Source organism: Rattus rattus, chromosome 2 (genome assembly GCF_011064425.1).
Source record: "Rattus rattus isolate New Zealand chromosome 2, Rrattus_CSIRO_v1, whole genome shotgun sequence".
NCBI lineage: Eukaryota > Metazoa > Chordata > Mammalia > Rodentia > Muridae > Rattus > Rattus rattus.
In genome coordinates, this window is record NC_046155.1 from 229,214,378 (window position 1) to 229,236,711 (window position 22,334).

At 40.0% G+C, this 22,334-nt stretch overlaps 1 protein-coding gene across 1 annotated transcript in view; it reads right to left on the reverse strand.

Annotated features, from left to right (window-relative positions):
* Positions 1–510: 510 nt before the first annotated feature.
* The window catches only part of Ppil4 (peptidylprolyl isomerase like 4), a 32,307-nt gene continuing 10,483 nt past the window's right edge, over positions 511–22,334 (reverse strand). Inside the window, exons 8-13 of the mRNA XM_032894999.1 lie at positions 20,780–20,904; positions 17,255–17,321; positions 15,023–15,134; positions 12,422–12,518; positions 8,501–8,648; positions 511–2,163 (exon numbers count right to left, since the gene is read on the reverse strand). Of these exons, the coding sequence (XP_032750890.1) occupies positions 1,912–2,163; positions 8,501–8,648; positions 12,422–12,518; positions 15,023–15,134; positions 17,255–17,321; positions 20,780–20,904 (801 nt within the window). The 3' untranslated portion in view covers positions 511–1,911. The remainder of the gene's footprint in view (positions 2,164–8,500; positions 8,649–12,421; positions 12,519–15,022; positions 15,135–17,254; positions 17,322–20,779; positions 20,905–22,334) is intronic.

Here is a 22,334-nt window from a genome sequence, read left to right on the forward strand (position 1 = left end):
TGGGAGACATTAATACTGAGCGGTGTAAGCCAGGCACAGAAACATAAATTCTTCATGACTTCATTTTTATGGGAGTCTAAAAAGTCAAACTCAAGAATGAAATGACTGTTAGATCCCAGGGCAGTAGTTCTCAACCTGTAGGTTGAAAGTCCTTTGGGGGTCAAATGACATCTTCACTGGGTTGCCTAAGACTATTGGAAAACACAGATAATTACCATAATGGCACCAAGATTACAGTTATGAAGTAGCAATGAGGTAACTTTATGGTGGGGGTCACCACAACAGGAACTGAAGGGCTGAAGCGTTAGAAGGTTGAGAAGCACTGCCCTAGGGCATAGTGATGAGGAATAAAGGAGATTCGGGTCAGAGAATATGCTTTTTTACTAAATCAAAGGAAGAAATGTCTGCAAAGTATTGCAGGGAGTGCAAGCTACGGTCGATAATAATCAATAGATTTCAAAAAATCCCTGAGAGCAAACTTCGGCCAAAAGAAAGAAAAAAGTGAGCTGATAGCTGTTTGTAATATGGATTTACTTGCTTCAGAGTATGAACATATATCAAACATACTACATCCCCATAAGCATATAAAATTACTGCTAAATACATCAGGAAAAAAAGAGCTTCTTACAACCTGCAATCAAGGATATGTTTTCCTTGAAATGTTTGGTGCATCAATTTCCCACCCCAATACTCCAGAACTCTTAAATGGAGTCTCAGCTGTCAGTAGGTGACTCCTCACTGCTCCCAGCTTGTCTCTTGCTCATTCTTCCAGAAGTTGTTTTAGAACATCTGTGTGAGCAACACCCACAGTTCTGTGTGCAGGACAGCTGTTTATTCGTGTGTGTGTGTGTGTGTGTGTGTGTGTGTGTATGGACAGTATTTGGAGGCATGAGGTCAGTGCGAAGCTCTCCCTCAGTGGCCCTCACTGAGAAAAGGTTTCTCTCTCACTACCCGGAGCTGCACCCGCTCCTGTCCCCACAATGCTGGATTACTCACACGCACTGGCACACTTGGGTATGTGGTGAAGATCTGAACTCAGTCCTTTGCTGGTGAAGAAGCACTGTACCAACTGAGCCATCTCCCCAGAAAAGATGCTAGCTTCTGATGTAATTAAGCTTTTTCTATTAGTGGTCAAAAATATGTACAATAGTGGAGCAAATGTGCTCCAAGCTGTATGGTAGACTGATACTCTCATGGCTACCCCTGCCCCCATACAAATTCACAAACCAGGTAAATTAGAGCAGCCATAACTATAAATGCATCAAAATGCAAAACAAATGGCCAGACAGTGCCATGCCCAACTGAAATGTTCACAGTGGCATTCCTTAGACAGCGAAAACTAACAAACAACCTAAAAGTCCATTAACTGAATCACCTTCACACAACTACATAACCATAAAAATCAATGGACTCCAAGAAAAAGGAAGTACAGAGGAAATATACATTGTGCCATTTGTATAAAAATTCAAAAACATACAAAATTAACAGCAGGGCAAATGCAACTCAGAATAACCCCTGCAAGGAGAAGGATCACATGGAATTTTCATACTGAGTGATACTCTTATCTCTTATGCTGCAGCTAGGTACAGAACACTTCCACTTTCAAGGCTGTATGTCTTATATACAAGTTTGCGGACTTCTGTGATATGCAACGATTCATTTTTAAAAGACTGAAACTATGAAAGATGTTAACTATGAACGTTACCAAGTATACATAACAATAAAATTTGTATAAAAAAGTATACATAAAATGCCCCCTCTCTTCCAGAGCCCCACACCATCAGTGTACCCTGAAAGGCAACAATGCTGACATGGAGACCACAGTCGGCTGTGCAGGCAGGAACTGAGAGCGGCTGCACACCCCAAGTCTGGCCGGGCAGACCTACTACATTCCATCTGCCTCCTCTCTGCTCATCTGTACTTGGATTTTTCTTTATCTTTGGATTTCTTTGGACTTCTGCTTCGGTCCCTCTTTCTGCTCCTTTCCCTCTCATAAGGATCTGTCTGGTACTTGGGTTTGTGGCTGTTGCTATAGTGGCCATCCCTTTCTCGAGACCGGCTACGACTGCGGTTCTGACGTCGGTCTCTCTTTTCATTCTTCTGTTTCTCCCAACAGCTTTCTTCTTCTTCATAATGGCCAAATCCCATTTCCCTGTAGATATCCTGTCAAACAAATGCAGTGTTAAAGTCAATCAGTAGAATAATCATCTATGAGCTCTGTCCATTCATGAAGCCCAGAAACAGCTGCCATTAGCAAGTCACTGCAATAGCCCAAATTCATTTCTTTTACTTTTAACTTTTTTTTTATTTATTTTATTTTATTTGGCAGGCTCATGCTATGTAGCCCAAGCTGGTAATAAACTCATTCATTTCTTTTTTTTTTTTTCTTTTTCTTTTTTCCGGAGCTGGGGACTGAACCCAGGGCCTTGCGCTTCCTAGGCAAGTGCTCTACCACTGAGCTAAATCCCCAACCCCAACTCATTCATTTCTTTAGCCTCAGCTTCTCTCAGTCACCTGCCCTCATGCTTTCAGTGTATGTATTACCACGAATACTAGAATCTCATAAACTGTATTAAAGCAAACAATTAAGAAGAGGTAACTGTTCTTAAAGGTCTGATTAAACCAATCAGATCTATTCAGGTGAAATGTAAGATCAGTCCCAAAAACACAGAGCTGAAGCAGCCACATAAACACTGAACACACCTTATTTTTTTCCTAATGGAGTCTGTGGGATGAATCCAGGGCTTCACACATGCCAGGGAAGTGTTCCACGACCCCCAGCCCTAGCACAGAGCCCAGTGTTCCAATAACAGAGAGCCATACTCCATTCCTCATTCTCCACTTCCCCAAACTGTGGTCTATCCCTGAACTGCAGGGAAACTGCTAAAGTCCCCTAACAATTCCACAAAGAAGACATCACTCAAATAACACAGTAGGCAGAGATTAAGGTGTGTCAGACTAGAATGAAAACAGACACTGCGAACTTTGGCCTGTACAGTCCCCACCAGGCTGGTCTTAAACTTACTCTGCAATTCAGGCAAGCCCTGAACTCCTGATCCCCCATCTCAACCTCTTAAGTAGCTGCAATAGAGGACTTCGTAGCCATGCCTGGCGCATTAAAAATAAGACAAAACTAACTAACTAAAAAAAAAAAAAAAAAAAAAAAAACATTTGCATTGGGAATCAAAGCCAGGCCTCTTGCATGCCAAGCACACATTCTGCTACTCCCCAGCCCTGGTTAATTTCAAAGTGTTTTGTAATACCTCTCTATGTTCTAACCCATACTTCCTATGGTCACACTGAGCTGATACATGATGTGCTAACACTCTTACTTAGTATGTCAGACATTAAAGGAAGTGCAGTGCATGACTATAATCCCAGCGCTTCTGAGGCAGAGACAGGTGGATCTCTGTGAATTTAACATCATCACTCTGATATACACAGCAAGTTCCAGGACAGCCAAGGCTACACCGTGCCTCTCTGCCCTCAAAGAAAAGTATCCTATCCTTAAAAGTGGATTAGGAACAATGTCTGATGCCAGGAGAATAAAAGGGTCTCACTGGGCTGGAGGTGTAGGCAGGCACACTAGAGTGCTGCTTGCTCTCTGCTCAGTCTCTAGTTAGAGCCCCAAAACATGGATATGGGAGAAATGAGAGCCATTTTATCTACTTCAACTAAATACTACTCAAGTTCTTGTAACCTTAATCCCAAAACTTCAACAACACAAAACAACCTAAGGAATTAGGGCATAAGATGAAAAATTACACTGATGAGTTCCTGAACTGAATAGCAAGGCATTTGAATCGCTGTTCAACAAGCAACAATTTAAAGAGCAAGTTAAAGCACCCTTCAGAGACTCAACTCTCCCAGCAAACGGCAGCAAACAGGAAAATCTTAGCTACACTTACAACTTATGCTGAAATTCCTGTTGGAAATAACTGGTTATTTTTTTGAGACAGAAATAAGAAAATGATGCTGACTTTCTTATGAAGAAAAGGAATTAATATAACTATATTATCAAATCAAACTATGAAATCCAAAAGACTTGCTGTGATGTACTTACAGGGGAAGGTTAGAAAAGTAGACTGCAGAGTCTAACACTGTTGCGGTTACAGTCTCCACACATTATTTTAAAACGTAAGGGTGGGTCAGAAGACAACGCTCAGCGGGACACGCTCTTCCACTTTGCCGAGGGGGTCTGCTCTGTCGTGCTCCTGCTAGGTTAGAGTAGCATGTCCCATGCTGGGCCTCAGGTTTCTGGGGGTTTTCCTGTCTCTACCTTCCACATCAGCACAGAAGTACAGAGATTACACATGTGTGGCATAAAGCGTGTTGCTTTGTTTTTCTTTGTAAAGGGAGGTTCCAGGGACTGAGTTCAGGTCACAAGGCAAGTGCTTAACCAGCTCTGCAGCCCTTACAGCTTTAAAACAAACTGCTAATAGCATTTTCTTACTGCACGTCAAAAGAAAAGGACTGCCATCGTAAGTCTTAAGTATCAGAAAGTGGAGAGGCTAGGCTAGGGAGATGGCTCAGTCATAAAGTGCCTGCAGACCAGGACAACAGTCTGATGTGAAAAGTTAGGTGACTTGAGATCATCCAATCAGTGAGCTCTGAGCTCAGGCAGAGATGCTGTCTCAAAGAAAATAATATAGAGTACAACAGAGGAAGACACTTAACTTGAACCTTTGGCATGTACACACACACACACACACACACACACATGCAAAAAAAACATGTGCAGAGGGAGCTTAAAAGGCTTTAGTAGAAAACATGTTAAATATTCATAGGAGTGTGATATGACATCTTTTTTAAAAGACTGGGATGATCTAGAACCAAGTTAACAGAAATTCAGAGAAAGGAATTGGGCTATGGAGAAGGCTTAGTGGGAAATGGCCTAAAGGCCAAGCACTGTGGGCTGGCAGAGACAGGAGGATCGCTCGTTTGTTGGCTACCAGTCTAGCTGCACGCTTGGTAAGAGACCCTGATGTAAGGAGTAAGGTAGAGTGACAGAGTATGGGCCCACACTCTCCTGTAGTCTCCAGAGCACACTCGCTGCACACACAAGAACATATGTACTAAAACGCACCCGCATACATACATACATACATACATACATAAGCAGTTTTGTGGGGGAAGAAGGAAATACTCTGCTTACATCACCTGGAATATTACAGTATGGGTCAATTCTATTAGAATAACAAGGATTGAGGAAAGAAGAGGAATCTGAATATATTCCTGGTAAAAAGAACAGCAGTAGACTGTGACTCTGATCTAAACTATGGTTCCACAGCATACTACACGTGTAAGCTTGTCAGTAATAAGCCTCCTCCTTTGTCTTTGTTGTAAAATGGGGGTAAAGACCTTACATTTTACAGACAAAACAGCCTTTATTCCTTTCCTTTTTATGTATTTATTTGAGGAACATTTGAAGGAATGGACCAAGATTGTTTAAAATCTTGCTATCTATGAGTATTTATCAAATGTACACTTAGTAAAATAGCTTAGATCTAGGAAGATATTGAGTACCTGTATTCAAATCCCTAGCACTCACAGAAGCCATGTATGAGTGCAGCTCTTTAGCCCCAGAGCTGGGCCTGAGGGAACATAATGATCATGGGAGCCCTTTAGTCAGCCAGCCTAGCCAAAACAGCAATGCCAAGGTTCAGTGTAGACTGTCTCAAAAATAAGGTAGAAAGCTTACATAGGCAAGTGTACTTGAACATCCATGTTAACAACACAGAAGCAGACAGACAGACAGCAAGTGAGTACACTGTTAAACGAAGACCAACATAAAAGACATCATCATCATCTACAAGAGAAAAAATAAGAGGATGAGATGGGGTTCAAGTTCCACTTTATATGTGTACTAGTCTGTAAATCTCTCCTTTTTTAAAAAAAAACTCAGAGTCTCATTACATAACTTATCCTGGCTTCAAACTTTTGACCTTCTTGCCTTAGATTCCCATAGTGTTCGGTTAGATTTTATGTTTGAATTTTTTTTTTTTTTTTTTTGGTTCTTTTTTCGAGCTGGGGACCGAACCCAGGGCCTTCAAGCTTCCCAGCTTTCAAACCACTGAGCTAAATCCTATGTTTGAATTTTATTGTTTTAAAAACTACAAACCACTTAATCACACTACCTGGAGGCAAAGGCAAGCAGATCTCTGAGTTTGAGGCCAGCCTGGTTTACACAATGAGTTCCAGGCCGGCTAGGGTACACAGTGAGATCCTGTCTCAAAACAAAGTAGGCCACAAAGCAAAACTACAAACCAAAACAATGTTGTTTTTACAATCCATTAATACGAAACAGAAAATGAGAGCCATTACCTGAAATAAGAACTAAACCAATGTCATAGCCACAAGGAGACCTACTCTAAGTGACCTTAAAGCTATACCTTGACAGTATTAGCAAAAGTAATGAGATTAGCCAGACATAGGAAATGTTTGCACACACTTGACCACATTTACTGTAACAACCTGTCTGAGAAGTATCTCCTTCCTCAAAGAAGGAAACTGTAACTCAAAGTTAACTTGCCCAGGTCACATTGAGCAGTGCAGAATTGTCACTCAACTCTCCTGACAGCAAAGCTTTAACTCGGCTTAGCCTTACACATATATTTGTGTCTCTGCTTCATAGTCCTACACTCCTGTTCCTTCTCATCTCAGTCTACTGAAATCCTTCTCATTGACCAAGACCATCTCAAATGACTATTATAAAATAAAAGCTTGGGGTTGGGGATTTGGCTCAGTGGTAGAGCGCTTGCCTAGGAAGCGCAGGTCCTGGGTTTAATCCCCAGCCCGAAAAAAAAAAAAAAAAAAAAAAAAAAAAAACTGAAAAAAAAAAAAATAAAAGCTTGCAGTCAGAATGAAATGACTTTTTAAAAATTTAACAAAGAGCCAAAAGGGTTAGAAATTATTTCATTATTACTGTTTTAGGAAATAGGCTGCTGGGAGAGCTTCGGTGTGATGTTTAATTATGAGCTCTATTTTTATTTTACATCTACAAAACTGACAGGACATAAAAACTTCAAGAGCTAGTCAGAGGTAAGAAAGAGCTCATGGTTGTCATCCTATCAATTGGAAGGCGAAGGCAGCAGGATCAGTTCAAGGACAGCTGCTGCCACAAATCAAGTTCAAGGCTAACCAGGATTACCAGACGCCCTGTCAGTAAACAAAAAAACGAAAGGAATCTTCAAGCCCACTGGCAGTGCTGCATGTAAAATATACATGCTGGTCACCGACGTTTATTGTCGCACCATTCACAACAGCTAAGTTATGGGCACAACTAAGGGTTTAACAGAAGAATGAGTGAAGAAAAGATGGATATCCACAAAGGAAACTTTTTCAGCCACAGTGTGATGTCTTGTGTAGTAAAAAGATGCAACTCGACAGCCATATTCAGCAAATTAAGTCAGTGTCAGGAAGATAAACTGTGTAAGTCTTCTCTCATTTGTGGTTCTAGATTTTATATAGTCATGTACATACAGATTAAATAAAGGAGTGATTGTATAAGGAAACAAGGGGACTAATGGGAAGGGAGTGGAGGTAATATTTGCAATATACAATACATACACATAAAAAGATTTAAAATAAAATCAAGAGGCTGGAGAGAGGTTGTGCCTCAGATAAGGAGTGTTGACTGTAAATGCGTAAGGAACTGTGTTCAACCCCCCAGAACCACTTAAGAAGCTGGGCAGGTTCACAAACCTTAATCAGAGTGCTAAGGGGAATGGAAGCAGGAGGATTGCTGGGGCTTGCTGGCTACCAGCCTAGCTTCAGGTTCAGTAAGACGCTGTCTCAAGGGAATAAGATGGCGAGTGATAAAACAGGTCAGAGTGCCCTCCTCTGGCTTTCCCTACATGCAAACCCCCATGCACATGCTCTACAACACAACTTTTCGGACACATGATGTCTTAACTTAGTTTGTAAAGTGCTGAGGGGCTGGTAGAGGCTCAGCATTTGAGAGGATTTACTTCCTTCTTCCAGAGGGCCCAGATTCAGCTCCCATCACCCATGTAAAGTTGCCCCATAACTGCCTCTAAGTCCAGCTCCAGGGGATCCAACACCCTCTTCTGACCTCCAATGGCAAGTACCACATATTTACAGATATATATATGGATAATAATGATGATGATAATAATAATAATAATAATAGTGATATCTTTTAAAAAGTGTTGAGAAATTAAGCTAGCAATTGAGAAGCAATTTTTCAACATCGACACATTTGGTTTTTTAATGAAAATGAGTATCCACAGGTAAGGAATTCATTCTAGATTACAATGTAAAAATAGATAATAACAAATTACTCTGAAAACAGTATTTATATCCTGTGGTATACGGTCTTTAAAATTAAAGTCCATTATCGTGTTTGTCCATTCTTTAGCTCAGAGTAGGGAATTACTATTCAAAACTATCCTTACCTCCTAAATCACACTACCACATGCACTGTATAAAACGATAAACTATTGATTTTGCCATATTTCAGTCTGAATATTAGAAATACCTGATTAGGATTTTTGATTGGCATGTAATCTTCATCTTCTTTTTCTTCAGAGCAGTGACGGGTTTTCTTTTTGTGTTTTTTACTTGTGTGTGAGTGACTTGATTTTGAGTCTTCTGCCTGTTCATCTAGTATTAGATCGTATTTTGCACTGGAGCATTTAATTAAGGACAAATGGTATAAATTATGGATAAGAAGCAAGCCATAAGAAATACAGCAGGGGTTGGGGATTTAGCTCAGTGGTAGAGCGCTTGCCCTAGCAAGCACAAGGCCCCAGGTTGGGTCCCCAGCTCCGATAAAAAAAAAAAAAAAAAAAAAAAATACAGCAAATAAGGGAAGCCATGAACTGAATGGAACTTAAAGCAAACAGCCTCTGAGAGCACAGAGAACATCTGCAAAACAAGTAACAGTCCGTCTGCCTTCACTGCAGTCCAGAGGACTAGAAGGGACCCTGGGACCAGCCAGCTAACAACCACCAGGCAAAAGTAATAAGGAAAACAGAAACTGAAATATATTTGTCAATAATGAAAAACTCAATTTAAAAAGTGAGTCATATCATCAACTAAAGAAACTAAAGCAATATGAACCCCAAAGCCAACGCTCTCTACATAAAGTGCACTGCATGACTCTCCTTAGGTCAGCTGTGAGAGGAGGATGTGACAGTGTGGACATTTTTATAAGAATTTATAGCAACCAAAACTGTAAGTTACATGAACACAGATATACACATTAGAACCATTTTTAGTTATCAAAAAATGGGAGCAATGTTTAAAAAGATGTAATACATTCTAGTATCATAGCATGATATAATATAAAAGGAGTTATAAATAATTATTTTTAAATGTAATGAAGGCCTATATTAAGATTAAAAGTGAAAACAATTTTAAGTCAAACACTGTATGAGATCCCAGGACTCAGGAGACAAAGCAAGCAGATTTCTGTGAGTTGACTTTATAGCAAGCTCCAGGCTAGCCAGAGTTACACAGTGAGTCCGTCTCAGAAGAAACAAGCAAACAAAACTACACACATCAGGAAGTTAAGAGCTAAGAGTCTCGCTGCTCTTCTAAAGGATCTGTGCTCTGTTCCCTACACACATCAATTAGATGACAGCTGCCTGCAGCTCCAGCTCCAGGGCTCAACACCCTCTTCCGGCCTCATCAGGTCCCACATTTACACATGTGTATACCTATGTATAGACACACACAAAACTATCATTCTAAAACACAACTACTTAAAAACTTCATGCACATACTTGTAATCCCAGCTATTCAGAAAGATGAGGAAAAGAAGAGATTAGACTGGGACTAGCCTGGGCTGCAAAGTAAGGCCCTGCCTGGGGACCCCACATACATATTACTGTAATTTAAACTACAACAAACTCTATTAAAGATAAAGGATTGAAAGGAAAAAAAAAACACGCTGTAAAAGTATATTTTATTCAGCTGATGTAACTGCCATTCCTGAGGCTCAGTGCCTGTCTGCTAACCTAGGCCTAGTCCTGCAAGCTTTTAGCCTAGGTACAATCTAATCTAGACCTAGAATGTTTACAGCCTCTGAGACTTACTGTTCAATAGGCTCACCCTTTCTTGTTCTTTCTCATCTCTCACTGGCTCGTTCAACTCAAAACTCCCCTCTAAGGAGACTGATTGGATCTGGCCTCTCTCTTTCGGCCTCTCCTGAATTGCTCTGCTTGGCCTCACACTAACTCTGACAATATGTTCTATCTTCTTGCTTCTTCCCATTCTCTAGCTTCTTCTGACTTCATCTAGCTAGTTCTCTCTCTCCAACCTGTTTCTGCAACATTCTCCCAGTAAAACTGCCTCTTTCTTTTTTCTGCACTGACCTAAGTCACTTCCTTTACCTCTCTCCTTGTACAGACCCTATTCTGTAAATTCTTTCTCTGATTTGTTACTTTGTCTGCCACTCAATTAGACATTACTTTCAAACACGAGTGCTTTCTTCTACAAACTAACTTTACCTCCACTGTTTGGGACTACAGGTGTGTACTAAGGTCGTGACTATTTCAGACAGAGAATGAAGGTGTGTGCTAAGGCTGAGCCACACCACGACTAGACAGTAAATAATGCAATGTTGGGGTTCACAGTGTGATCAAACATCCTGTAACAAATAACCATTTGTGTATGTAACAGAAGTGAGCAAATCTTTTCTAAATGTTATATACAATATGTCACTAAAACTGTAACTGTAATTGGGTCTAAGGATGTGATGTAACTCTGTGGTAGAGTGCTTCCTATCATGCAGAAACCCCTGGGTTCAATCCTAGCACAATAAGAATAATGTTTTAAATCAGAAATAAAGTAAATTCTCTAGTATAACATAAAGCCTTAGAATAAAAGAAAGCATAAACTGGGCATGGTAGCACACACCTTTAATCTAGGCACTTAGAAGGCAGAGGCAGGTAGATCTCTTATGAGTTTGAGACCAGCCTGTCTACATACTGAGTTCTAGGACAGCCATGGAGTAAGACCCTGTCTCAAAAATAAACTAAGAGAAAGCATAGGACTAGTGTAAAAATAATCCCCGTCTCTACAGTAGACTCTGAGAAGGCTGAGCTCTGGAACACCAGGAGTATGAGGAAACCTAACGTAAGTGCTACTTTAGTTGCATCTGGGACTGAAGTCAACATTGTCATGTTCTTTAGGACCAGAATGTAATGTCTGTTTTTATACACATACCCACAGCTCTCTGAATGATGGGAAACAAAACAGTCTCAAGAGCTGGAGTACAGCTCAACTAGTAGAGTTGGGGTACAGCTCAACTAGTAGAGTGCTCACCCAACATCCATTAAAACACTTCAGTGCTACAAACTTAAAAATAATATACTGATTTCCTGATAATCAGAAGGACTTCTGTGGTAAGCATTTCTACTTTATGCCCCACAGTTCCTTGATTTGTCCTGTCCATTCTAAGTGGTTAGCCTAAACTTACCTTTGACATGAAGGTAACATTTGCACAAGTTTGTCTGTGCCTTTTATGACTATAAGCTTTAATCACACGCCCTCTAATATCCCTTGTTAAAAACCAACCTCAGCTTGCTTGTCTGGCTGTCTGTGAAGACTTAGGGTGATACTGTCAGCACCCTTCAGACATCCCAAGGCTTTGTGCAGTGCAGACAGGCAATGCACTTTAAATAAAGCACTAAAAGCTAACCTAATACTCACCCTTCTTGATGAATACTTGGCAAAGACATGCCTATGTAACGCATTAAAGAGAACCTCTTTTCATCAACAGAAACAAGGAAACAAAGACACCTCTTATCAAAGATGATCACCAAAGAAATGACCCTTGCAATGTGTGGAGTGACAGATTTATCGTTGAACAAATAGAAATGATATAATATGAGCAGTAAGTTTCACTGCTTTTTTTACTTGTTGCAATTTGGAAGAACCTGAATTATATGGTCCAATCAATAGATTTCTTTTTAATCCTATAAATGTCAACTCTTGTACTGAACAGGAAGGAGCCCTAAACAAAAATTTAGCAAAAAGATTTAGCAAATCTTTGTTGTTAAAATGACAACGTATTATACAAAAGAAAAAAAAAATCTAATCATGTGGCAAAGAAATACAAGATTTTGTTATCTAAATAAGGAAATTAAATATAAGAGAATGAATAACAAGAATATTCGATAGAAAGGAATTTAAAACATTATTACATATAAAAATAACAGATTTATTTTGTGAAGATCATCTGAGAATATTGGGTAAGTAAGGTATTTATCATAAGAGTAGGAGATAAAACATTTAGGCCTAATGCTTCTTTCAAACCTAACTTTCTCCATAATACAAAGTACACCGAGAAAGCAGAGTCTATGGGAGACACTGACCAGCTGTGACAACAAACTGTTTCCCCACAAATGACCTACACAGTGGAAGCCGAGCATACGGTTCTTGTAAAGGATACTCTTGCTTGGGCTTTACTTTTTCTTTTAGAACCAAATTGGCTGGTTTATCCTGTTCCTTTTCATACTCCTTGAAATCACTCTTGGTATATTTCCCACCTATTTATTGAAAGGAAAAAGAATTAGTATCACATAATGATACATTAACAATTTTATAAAACACAAAGGGCACACATTGGGAGGTAGGGAAAGTGAGGAAGGACAAAATCTCAAGCCTGTCTCTGCTGAGGTTTCTACCTTAGTTGAAAGTGGATGTCTACTTTCTTGGTAGTCATATGCTGCCACCTAATGACGTGTGTGAATATTACAACATCCAACTGAAACAGCCCTACTGCATTGTTCAAGCAGACCCACTAAGTCCCTGAACTCTAGGACTGTGATTATAACCTGTAAAATCACATCAAGAGACTGGTTTGGGAAAGGGTATGGGCCTGGTAAGACTGGTGAGCCAAGCTGGGACAGGTTTCTCCTTCAACCACAAGAGAAGGCAACTCAGAGAGAAGCTGAGCTTTCTGAACTATGATCTAATTGTGAACAGACAGACTCTCCTCATGGAACAGAAAAAGTTAGAACCCCTCTAAGAGGGCTGGAAATGAACTTGATTTATAAGTGAGAACACTGGGAGTAAGGCTCTGGTTCAGACCCGCAGTGTGCACTGAAGAGGAGGAACCTACAACATGGCCCCTGGTGAGGTGAAGGCTGTTGTGAAGGAACAATGCAGAGGAAGAAAGTTCTTCACACAGACCAGATATGTCTCTCTGGATTTCTTATAAACCTTAACAAAAACTATTTTTAAAAAATCAATTCACTTTCACAAACCACTCAAATAGGAAAGAAATCATAATGGAGACAGAGCACATGACCACAGTCCAAGTCACCTCCTCCTTTGAGAGATCCCAGCTCCCAGTGGCCTTCCAATGACAGCTCTAAGCCAAGCAGGCGGCCCTGCCTACTGTCTGCCCCAAACAGTCCTGTTCACGTCTGGTTTTAACGTGCAGTCAGGTCATGGACAACAAGTTACAAATGGCATGGAAAACCTGGTGGCTCTAGTGACAGTCCCATGGTTAACAACAAGGTCCCACCAGGGTTTGACCTGGGTTTGACACCAAGCACCCACAAGATGTCTCATGACCATCTGTAACTACAATTCCAGGGGATCAATACTCTGGTCTCTGCTGGCACCAGGCATACACATAGTACACATACATATACAGAGATAAAATATTCAGACATATAAAATAAGAATGAATCTTAACAAAAAAAAAGAAAAACCAGAAATTTCATTTTCCTGGTAAAATTTAGCATTACATGTGAATAACTACCAAAATGAAACCTTTTTTCTATTGTTATTTTGTTGTTGTTTTTCTGAGACAAGGTCTTAAGTATGTAGCCAACTAGCCTGAAGTTTCTAAAGAAAGCTGACCTTGAACTCACAGATATCTGCCTGACTCTATCTCCCCAGTGCACAACCCTAAGTGAGGCCTTTTTAAAACACTGTAACACGATCTTCTTAAATTCAGCTAGGAATGTGGTTCAATGATAGACACATGCTTAGCATCTGTGAGACCACCATGCTCAATCCTTAACACACACACACACACACACACACACACACACACACACACACACACACACACACACGCATACACGCACACATACACAAAGTTAACAAGGGAAAGAATTCATGACTAGCCTGAGGAGTCAACACTTAATCTTAGCACTCAGAAGACTGAAGCAGGAGGATGTTAAATTTGAGGCCAACCTAGACGCCATAGAAAAACTGTCTCAAAAACGTTTTAATTCAATTTTAATTTTCAATGTTTAAACTAAAAAGATATAATAATAAAATAATTTAAAAAGTAAACTCATGTTCTAGCATATAAGAGGTTCAAACTTAAGTTAGGCATGCCTCTATCACGGATTTCCATGTAGGTATACAGCAACTGTGAGAACGTCACACATCCAGGGTTAGCCCATGAAGGAGCTCAGGCAGTAAATGGTGACACATTCAACAGCAGACTGAGCAGCCACTGAGAAGAGCACACACACTAGCACACACACGCACATTAAATGACCTCTGAAGACATTATCAATGGGGACTTCAAGACATTGAGTACATAATCTGCATTCTGTGAACTCTCTTTTGAAATGAGGAAAAAAAATGCATGTATACAAAGAATGGCTGTAGAAAGAACAGGCAACTGGTTACTACTGGGAAGAGAAATTGAGTACAAGAGTAGAAGAGAACATTACAACAAAGTAGAAGAATATTACAACAAAAAGAATAAACTTTTAAAAAAGTTTGTATCTAAAAGAACCAAATCATCAAAAAATCTTAACTATTTCATCAGATGTCATCAATAGGTAATTTAAATAACTTACAGTATAAGCAAACATTAAAGATAAAGGTATTTTTATCCATCAATACATACATACACATACATTCTAAATAGCAGCTTTATAAAATTCTAATTGACATGAATTCTACTAACATTTCTCTTAACAGCACAAAATTAAAGCACATACATGCTCGCATGCAGACACACACCCATGTCCCCGTCCGCCCCCCCAAAAAAGCAGAACAAGAAGACACAGCAACACACCTTTTCCTTTCCATTTAACCTTTGCAACAGACTGGCTAAAATCCACGTGAATTCTCCTGTCATCTATAAGCACATTATCCATCTTGAAGAATGCTTTCTCACAGTCTTCTTCCTATTAATGATTACAAAAGCTCAAGCGTGAATGTTTTTAGGAAAAACATCTGCAGCTAAAACAAATACTATGAATACAAAAAGGCTGTTGTTACTGAAACTGATATTCAAGTACTTCTTACACACTAGACATTAAATGTAGTGCATCTACTCTTAATTAACCCTGGTAATAACCTTTAAGGGTCCATCTATTTATTATCCTCATTATTTCAAAACAACAAAAAACAAAACAAAAATGAAAAAAAAAAGTCTAAGATGAGCAGGGTACCAGCACCTAGAACTAGACTTTAAACACATATGAATACCTGGTTTATAACAAAGATGGCCCCACAGAGCTCTGGGAACAGAAAGACCTTTACCTTCAGAGGGGCTGGGGCACAGAAGTATCCAAAGTTGGACAACTGAAGCACAGTGTAATCCACATAGGGCACAGAGATCACAGCCCCCCCCCCCCCGCCGCCCCATGGAAACACACAGACTGCCCGCCGCCATGGAAACAGTCTAATGACACGGCTTATGGAAACAGCACGGTGGGGCTGCAGAGGCTGGCGGCTGTGTAGGTTCTTGCATTTGCTGCTTTTGCAGAGGACCCATGTTTGGTTTTTAGTACCATTAGCTCACAACCATCCATGACTCTAATTTTAATTTTAGCGACCATGGAGCTCTCTTATGGTCTACAAGGGCATCATACATGGTATACATGCATATATGAAGATAAAACAGTCATGTACATAAAATTAAAATAAAGTTTAAAAAAGAATATAGAGAATATTCTCATGTCTTTAGAGTAAGATTTTAGAGGCCCTCTTGAGAAAATGTTGACAAATGAGACTAAATTAAAATTATTACTTTTGTGTTTATCAAATGGGTAATCCACAGAAGATATATACGTATGATGTATATTTTTAAAAAGAGCTTACATGCATAACATATAAAGAAATCCTAAAAGCCAACAAAAGGCAGGAAACTCTGTAGGAAAGCAGGCAAGTAACCGTTTAAACTTGATGGCACAAAGGCAGAGTGAGGAGCAGGAAGTCTTGCAGGGCACCTCATTTCAGGAGTACATTTGGGCCAGTGCGATGACTCAGCAGCCTGCTGTGCTTGCCACACATGCCCAACAACCTGGGGTTACCCCTCGAACCACAGACGAAGCCAGGTTGTAGGGGCACTCATCTGCAGCTGCAGCACCCTACGGCAAGATGGGAGGTAGAAGCAGGAGTCTCTCGGAAGCTTAGGTCAGTCAGCTCTGCAGCGCAGCAGAAACAGAAACAAGAGGAATCCTGCCTTCGAATAAGAAGGAAGAACCAACTCCCAAAAGGTGTCCTCTGACCTCCATGTGTGGGCTATCGTGCACGTATATGGCCCAAATAACAGTAACAGTAAAGCTTGGATTTTGAGATTTTATTTTTTTATATATATATATGAGTGTTGCCCTGAATGCATGTCTGTGTGCTGTGGGAAACTCTGCTGATTAAGGCTGAAGTTTACCATTGACTTTCTGGGGTTCAGCACACAATGGAGGACTAAGAGTTGTACATTACATACAGAAAACTGAGGTAATGTGGTGTTGGGGATTTAGCTCAGTGGTAGAGCGCTTGCCTAGCAAGCGCAGGGCCCTGGGTTCGGTCCCCAGCTTCGAAAAAAAAAAAAAAAAAAGAGGTACTGTCTGACTGAAGTAAGCACTTGGCCAACCAAGCTATCATCACTAAGGAAGATCTAGCAGCTGCTATCTGATCCAGTCCTCACACTGCACACTAACGAGAGGAAAGCCTTGGGACTCAGTTATATAATTAACAGTATGTGAAGGACTTTTCCTAAAGCAATTAGATTCAGGCAGATGATAGCTAAACTTACAGTAAACAAACATTAACAGCAGTAGCTGCTGAATTTATTTTGAATGTAAAGTTAAAATAGTTAACGTTCTTGGATGCCTAAAGAAAAGCACCACCCTAGAAACTGAAGCACTACAACTTTTCATCTTTAGGACGACTCAGAGACCTAGCCAGGTGCAGTGGTGCACACCTCTAACCCACGCACATGGAAGCAGGAAGATAACCAGTACGTTAGCCAAGGCAGAAAGTAAGAAAAACCAGAGTCTGTTATATTGAGATTATGACATACCTTTTCAAATTCAATAAAAGCATAACAGAGGGACTCTCCTGTTTTCCAATCTCGGATAACTTCACAACTGAAAAAAAAATTTTGTTTGTATAGTCACTTTTAAAAAAAGGAAAGAAAGCAAAGATTGCTCTAATTCTTCACACCAGAACAAAATAAGCCAGCTATTAAACCTACGGCTCCAAATTTTCAGACCCAATTCTATTTAAACACACACACACACACACACACACACACACACACACACACACACACACACACACACACACCCCTTATCAATCCAGTAAACTAATTATCTAAATTTTACTCCAAATACATAAGCTAGGCTTAGGGTGAGGGGATACGCAGGGGGAGGCTTCCTTTGAACAAAAATAAACTGCTAAATTATTTTCATTTAAAAATATTTTTATATTTCTTACTTATAGATTTCTGAAATTTTTTTAGATTTTTTTTTTCTCCTGGGTATCCCTGACTGACCTGGTATTCACTATGAAACCCAGGTAACTTCAAAATCATAGCAATCTTCCTACCTCAAAGATTAAAGACTGAGCTGGAGAGATGGCTCAGTGGTTAAGAGCACTGACTAATCTTCCAGAGGTCCTGAGTTCAAATCCCAGCAACCACATGATGGCTCACAACCATCTGTAATGAGATCTGATGCCCTCTTCTGGTGTGTCTGAAGACTGCTACAGTGTACTTATATATAATAAATAAATCTTTTAAAATTTTTAAATTAAAAAAATTAAAGATTTGCACTGAGATTAATGGTGTGCACTCTTTTCCAGTACAATCTTTAATTCCTGAGTCTTCTTTAGTGCAAACATAAAAGACATTCTGTTACATATTTAAGTTCTTAGTATGTTTACTCTTTGGAATTTGTCATAAGGATCCACTAATGTAGCCTGGAACTCAGTCTGTAGACCAGGCTGACCATCACAGAGGTCTCCCTGCTGCTGCCGCCTCTCAAGTACTTTGATTAAAGGCACAAGTCACCATGGTTTGAGCTTATGCTTTGGATTTTAAAGTAAATAAGGCTCAAAGTTAATACTCTAAGCACAGTCACCACACAGAACTAACTTACCCAACGGTAACCAAGGGAAAGCCCCAAGAGAGTGGAGCTGAGAGCAGCCGGCTCGTCTCTGTCTGTGTATCGTATGATGGGGGCCATTTTTTTTTTTTTTTCTTTTTCTTTTTTTTGTGGCTGGGGACCGAACCAATGGGGGCCATTTTAAAGACATTAAATGAAAGGACATGCTAAACACAGCACGTGTTAACCAGGTAGCAGAAGCCTCCGTACGAGTTCTGTCTGTTTCTGCACTAATGACACAGGGAAGGGACCCACGAGAGGGTTCAGAATGGCACTTGCTCCTGAGAGGGAGGAGCTGAGTCACTCCCTAGGTCTACATGGGAGAAGGAGAGAACTGGCACCCAGTAAATAAACGTAAGTGTTTTTCTAAAAAGCCAGTGACAGTTTGTTTTCACAATGATGAAGATGACAATGATAATGATGATGGCCAGAGAGATGACTCTGGTTAGGAGCACTTGTTGCTCTGCCACAAGACCCAAGTTCCATTCCCAGCAACCGGTGGGCAACTCACAACTACCTAGACCTCCAGTGCAGGGATGCGGTGCCCTTGCCTACCCTCCATACGTGTGGACACCTGCATGCATATGGCATACACTCATGCAAGACTCTCACACACACACCAGGTACTTTTAAAAATAATAATACATTTAAAATAAAATACTCAATGATAAAAAATAATACAGAAAAATAAATCAAAAGAAAAATTTTAAGGTTTATTAATTTATTTTATGTGTGTAAGTACACTGTTACTCTCTTCAGACACACCAGAAGAGAGCATCGGTTTCATTACAGATGGTTGTGAGCCAACGTGTGGTTGCTGGGAACTGAACTCAGGACCTCTGGAAGAAGAGCAGTCGGTGTTCCTAACCTCCATCTCTCCAGCCCAAGAAAAAAATTATTTTAAATTAATTTATTTTTATTTTATTTTATGTGTATTGGTATTTTGCCTGCATGTATGCAAGGCTGTAGTTACAGAAGGTTGTGAACGGGGTTAGTCTGGTAGATTATAAAATGCTTGCTCTGAATGCAAGGGGACCCACATATGCAGTGATGTAAGCTTGTAATCACAGCACTAGAGAGGTGGAGACAGGCAGACCCCTAGGACTCAAGTGTGGCCAGCCAGTGTAGTCTGTAGCCTTCTTGGGGAGCTCTAGCCAGTAAGAAATACTGCCTCAAAAAAGAAAAAGGCAGACACCGCTGAGGAAGACAGCCAAGCCTGTCTTCAGGCCTCCACACACCTGCACATGCAAAATAAAAATACAACCCACAGCAACAAACCACCATTTCTCCTTTCTGAGGTATGGTGATGTAAACTTAAGACTCACGCTCACACACACCCATGCTCACACACACCCACACACACACACACACCCACACTTGGATGGACACATAGCTTAATGTATGAAGGGTTTGCCAGGTATGCGAGACGCCCTAGGCTCAAACCACAGAACCACAGAAACTGAGTGTGGTGGTCGCCTGTCATCCTAGCCCTCAGAGGGGGAGGCAGGAAGATCAGAAGGTTTAAAGGTTGGCTACATGAAAAGTTTAAAAAATAATATATAAATTTGTAAAATTTCATTCCGACAGATGCTGACAGGTTTAGGAGCTGAATTAAATGGGCATTTTAAATATTAATAAGATACAGAATATTATAGAAGTATTCTTAAATTGCTCAACTCATTCTATTGTGAAAATTTATGCTAGGAATTGAAGAATCACTCAAATGTTAAATCAAATTAAATTAATGTGTCTGAAAACACACTTTTCTTTCCAACTGTTGAAACACATATCTATAAAATCACCAGTATGAAATTCATCAAAGAGGGTGGAACTATGTCTCAGAGGTAGAGAACTTGCTCAAATGCATGATGACCTAGTTTTGATCCCCAGCCCCACAAAAAAATAAAACAAAAAGCAAATTTAAAAATTCACTCAAGGGGTTGGGGATTTAAGCTCAGTGGTAGAGCGCTTGCCTAGCAAGTGCAAGGCCCTGGGTTCGGTCCCCAGCTCCGGGAAAAAAAAAAAAAATTCACTCAAAATTGACAAACTCACCAAAAAAAAAAAAAAAATGTATAATTAAAAAAACCTGTGCTCATGGTGGCTCACAACCATCTGTAATGAGATCTGATGCCCTCTTCTGGTGTATCTGAAGACAGCTACAGTGTACTTATATATAATAAATGAATAAATCTAAAAAATAATTAAAAAAAAAACAAAACAAAACTGTGCTGAATGTGGTGATCTATGGCTTTAAGTCTTAACACTCTGGAAGCAGAGGTGGGCAGATCTCAAGTTCAAGCCCACTGTATGGCAAGTTGCTAGCCAGTCAAGGCTACATAATAAGACCCTGTTCCAAAAAGACAAAACATAAAACAAATACCCACACCACTCAGTTAATATTAGATAGTTCCAAATTTCTCTTTTACTAATCCTAGGATTACCTTCTTATTGGCCCAAATCTTGAGAATATGATCTCCAAGTCCTCGTCTGTGGTCACTGGATTCAGTTTACACACAAACAGCACATTCTCCGGGGGTTTAATATCTGCGTCAGGCAGGTCTCCCACCTAAAGTTACAAATAATCAAGCACACAAATCAAGTCCTTTAGTTTTTATTCCAAATGTTTTTGACCAAGCCCACAACACTAATTTCCTAAAACCATCTAAATTACACCATGAACTATAGGTTCAAGGTGAAAAAAAAAATAATAATCTAAGAAATATTTCAAGGGCTAGAAGATATCTCATGGGGTAAAAGTGCTTGCTATCAATATCAAGCCCAAAGACTTGAGTTCGACTCTTAGGACTCTCACATATGTTAGAACATGGTCCAAAATGGAGTCCTGTGAGATTTCTGAGTGCTTGTGAGAAGCCAAGATAAGAGTCTTGTGACCTCAGTTTCTTCCAAAGCATGGAATTGTTCTTGGATTCTGTAGCAGCAGATAGGAGTGAGTTTACTTCAGAGTTTGTGTTACAACTGGCTAGTGTTATGTTTTACATGCCTGTATGAAAAAAACGTGTCTTTGCCTGGTGCAGTCTGCCTGCCCCACTTGCCCCTGTGATTGTACACTCACGTGACTCCTCTCACCCTCAGAGTATAAACTGTGCCATGCTCTGAATAAAGTGAGCTATTGCACGAGACTTTAGTCTGCCTCATTTATCATCTCCATTCTCTCAGGTCCCTCTGCCTTTAGAGCAGTAAACACACAAGGTGGAAGAACCAACCTCCTAAATTTGTCCCTCGATTTCCACATGCAAACCATATACACACAAAGAAAAACAAAATGCAATAAAAAATTTTGCTATTAAAAAAATCTGATACTCTATCTTTCCTGGTATTAACAATATTAATAGCTATGTTTTTACCTAACTTAATAACTGCTTTAAGCAATTCCATGATTCCCATCCCCTTTACTGACTTTTAAACTTTATTTCTATTTCAGGCAGGATCTTACTGGAGTTCTGACTTGATTCAAACCTGCAGCCCTACTACCCCACCTTCTGAGTACTGATATCATAGGCCAGTTACACCATAGCAGGCACAATCTCCAATTTAAAAGCAAGTACAGTGAAATCAAAAGGACACAATAGCTAGGACACAATCCAGACTATCCTGGCCTTGAAACCCAAATAACAACCATGTTTTCTTTTTTTAAGTGTTTGACATATTGTTTGAAGAGCATAGTTTATAAAGAATAACAATAAAAATCACTGGGGCTGGCTCAGTGGTAACGGCCTCTGCCATCAAGCCTGAAGACCTAAGTTGGACACTCAGGGGACACAGATAACCAACTCCTGTATGTTGTCCTCTGACCCTCAAACATGCACCCAACTAACATACAACCACACCCAGAGTAAAATTTATACGTTTTAAAATTAATTAATAAAAAGCTACCTGGCCAAAGAACAAATACCCCCCCATGGTCCCATTGTCCTGCATTTCACAAAAATCACACATCTTTTGTTTTCTTTTTTTGGCTATTCCTTTCCCCCCTCT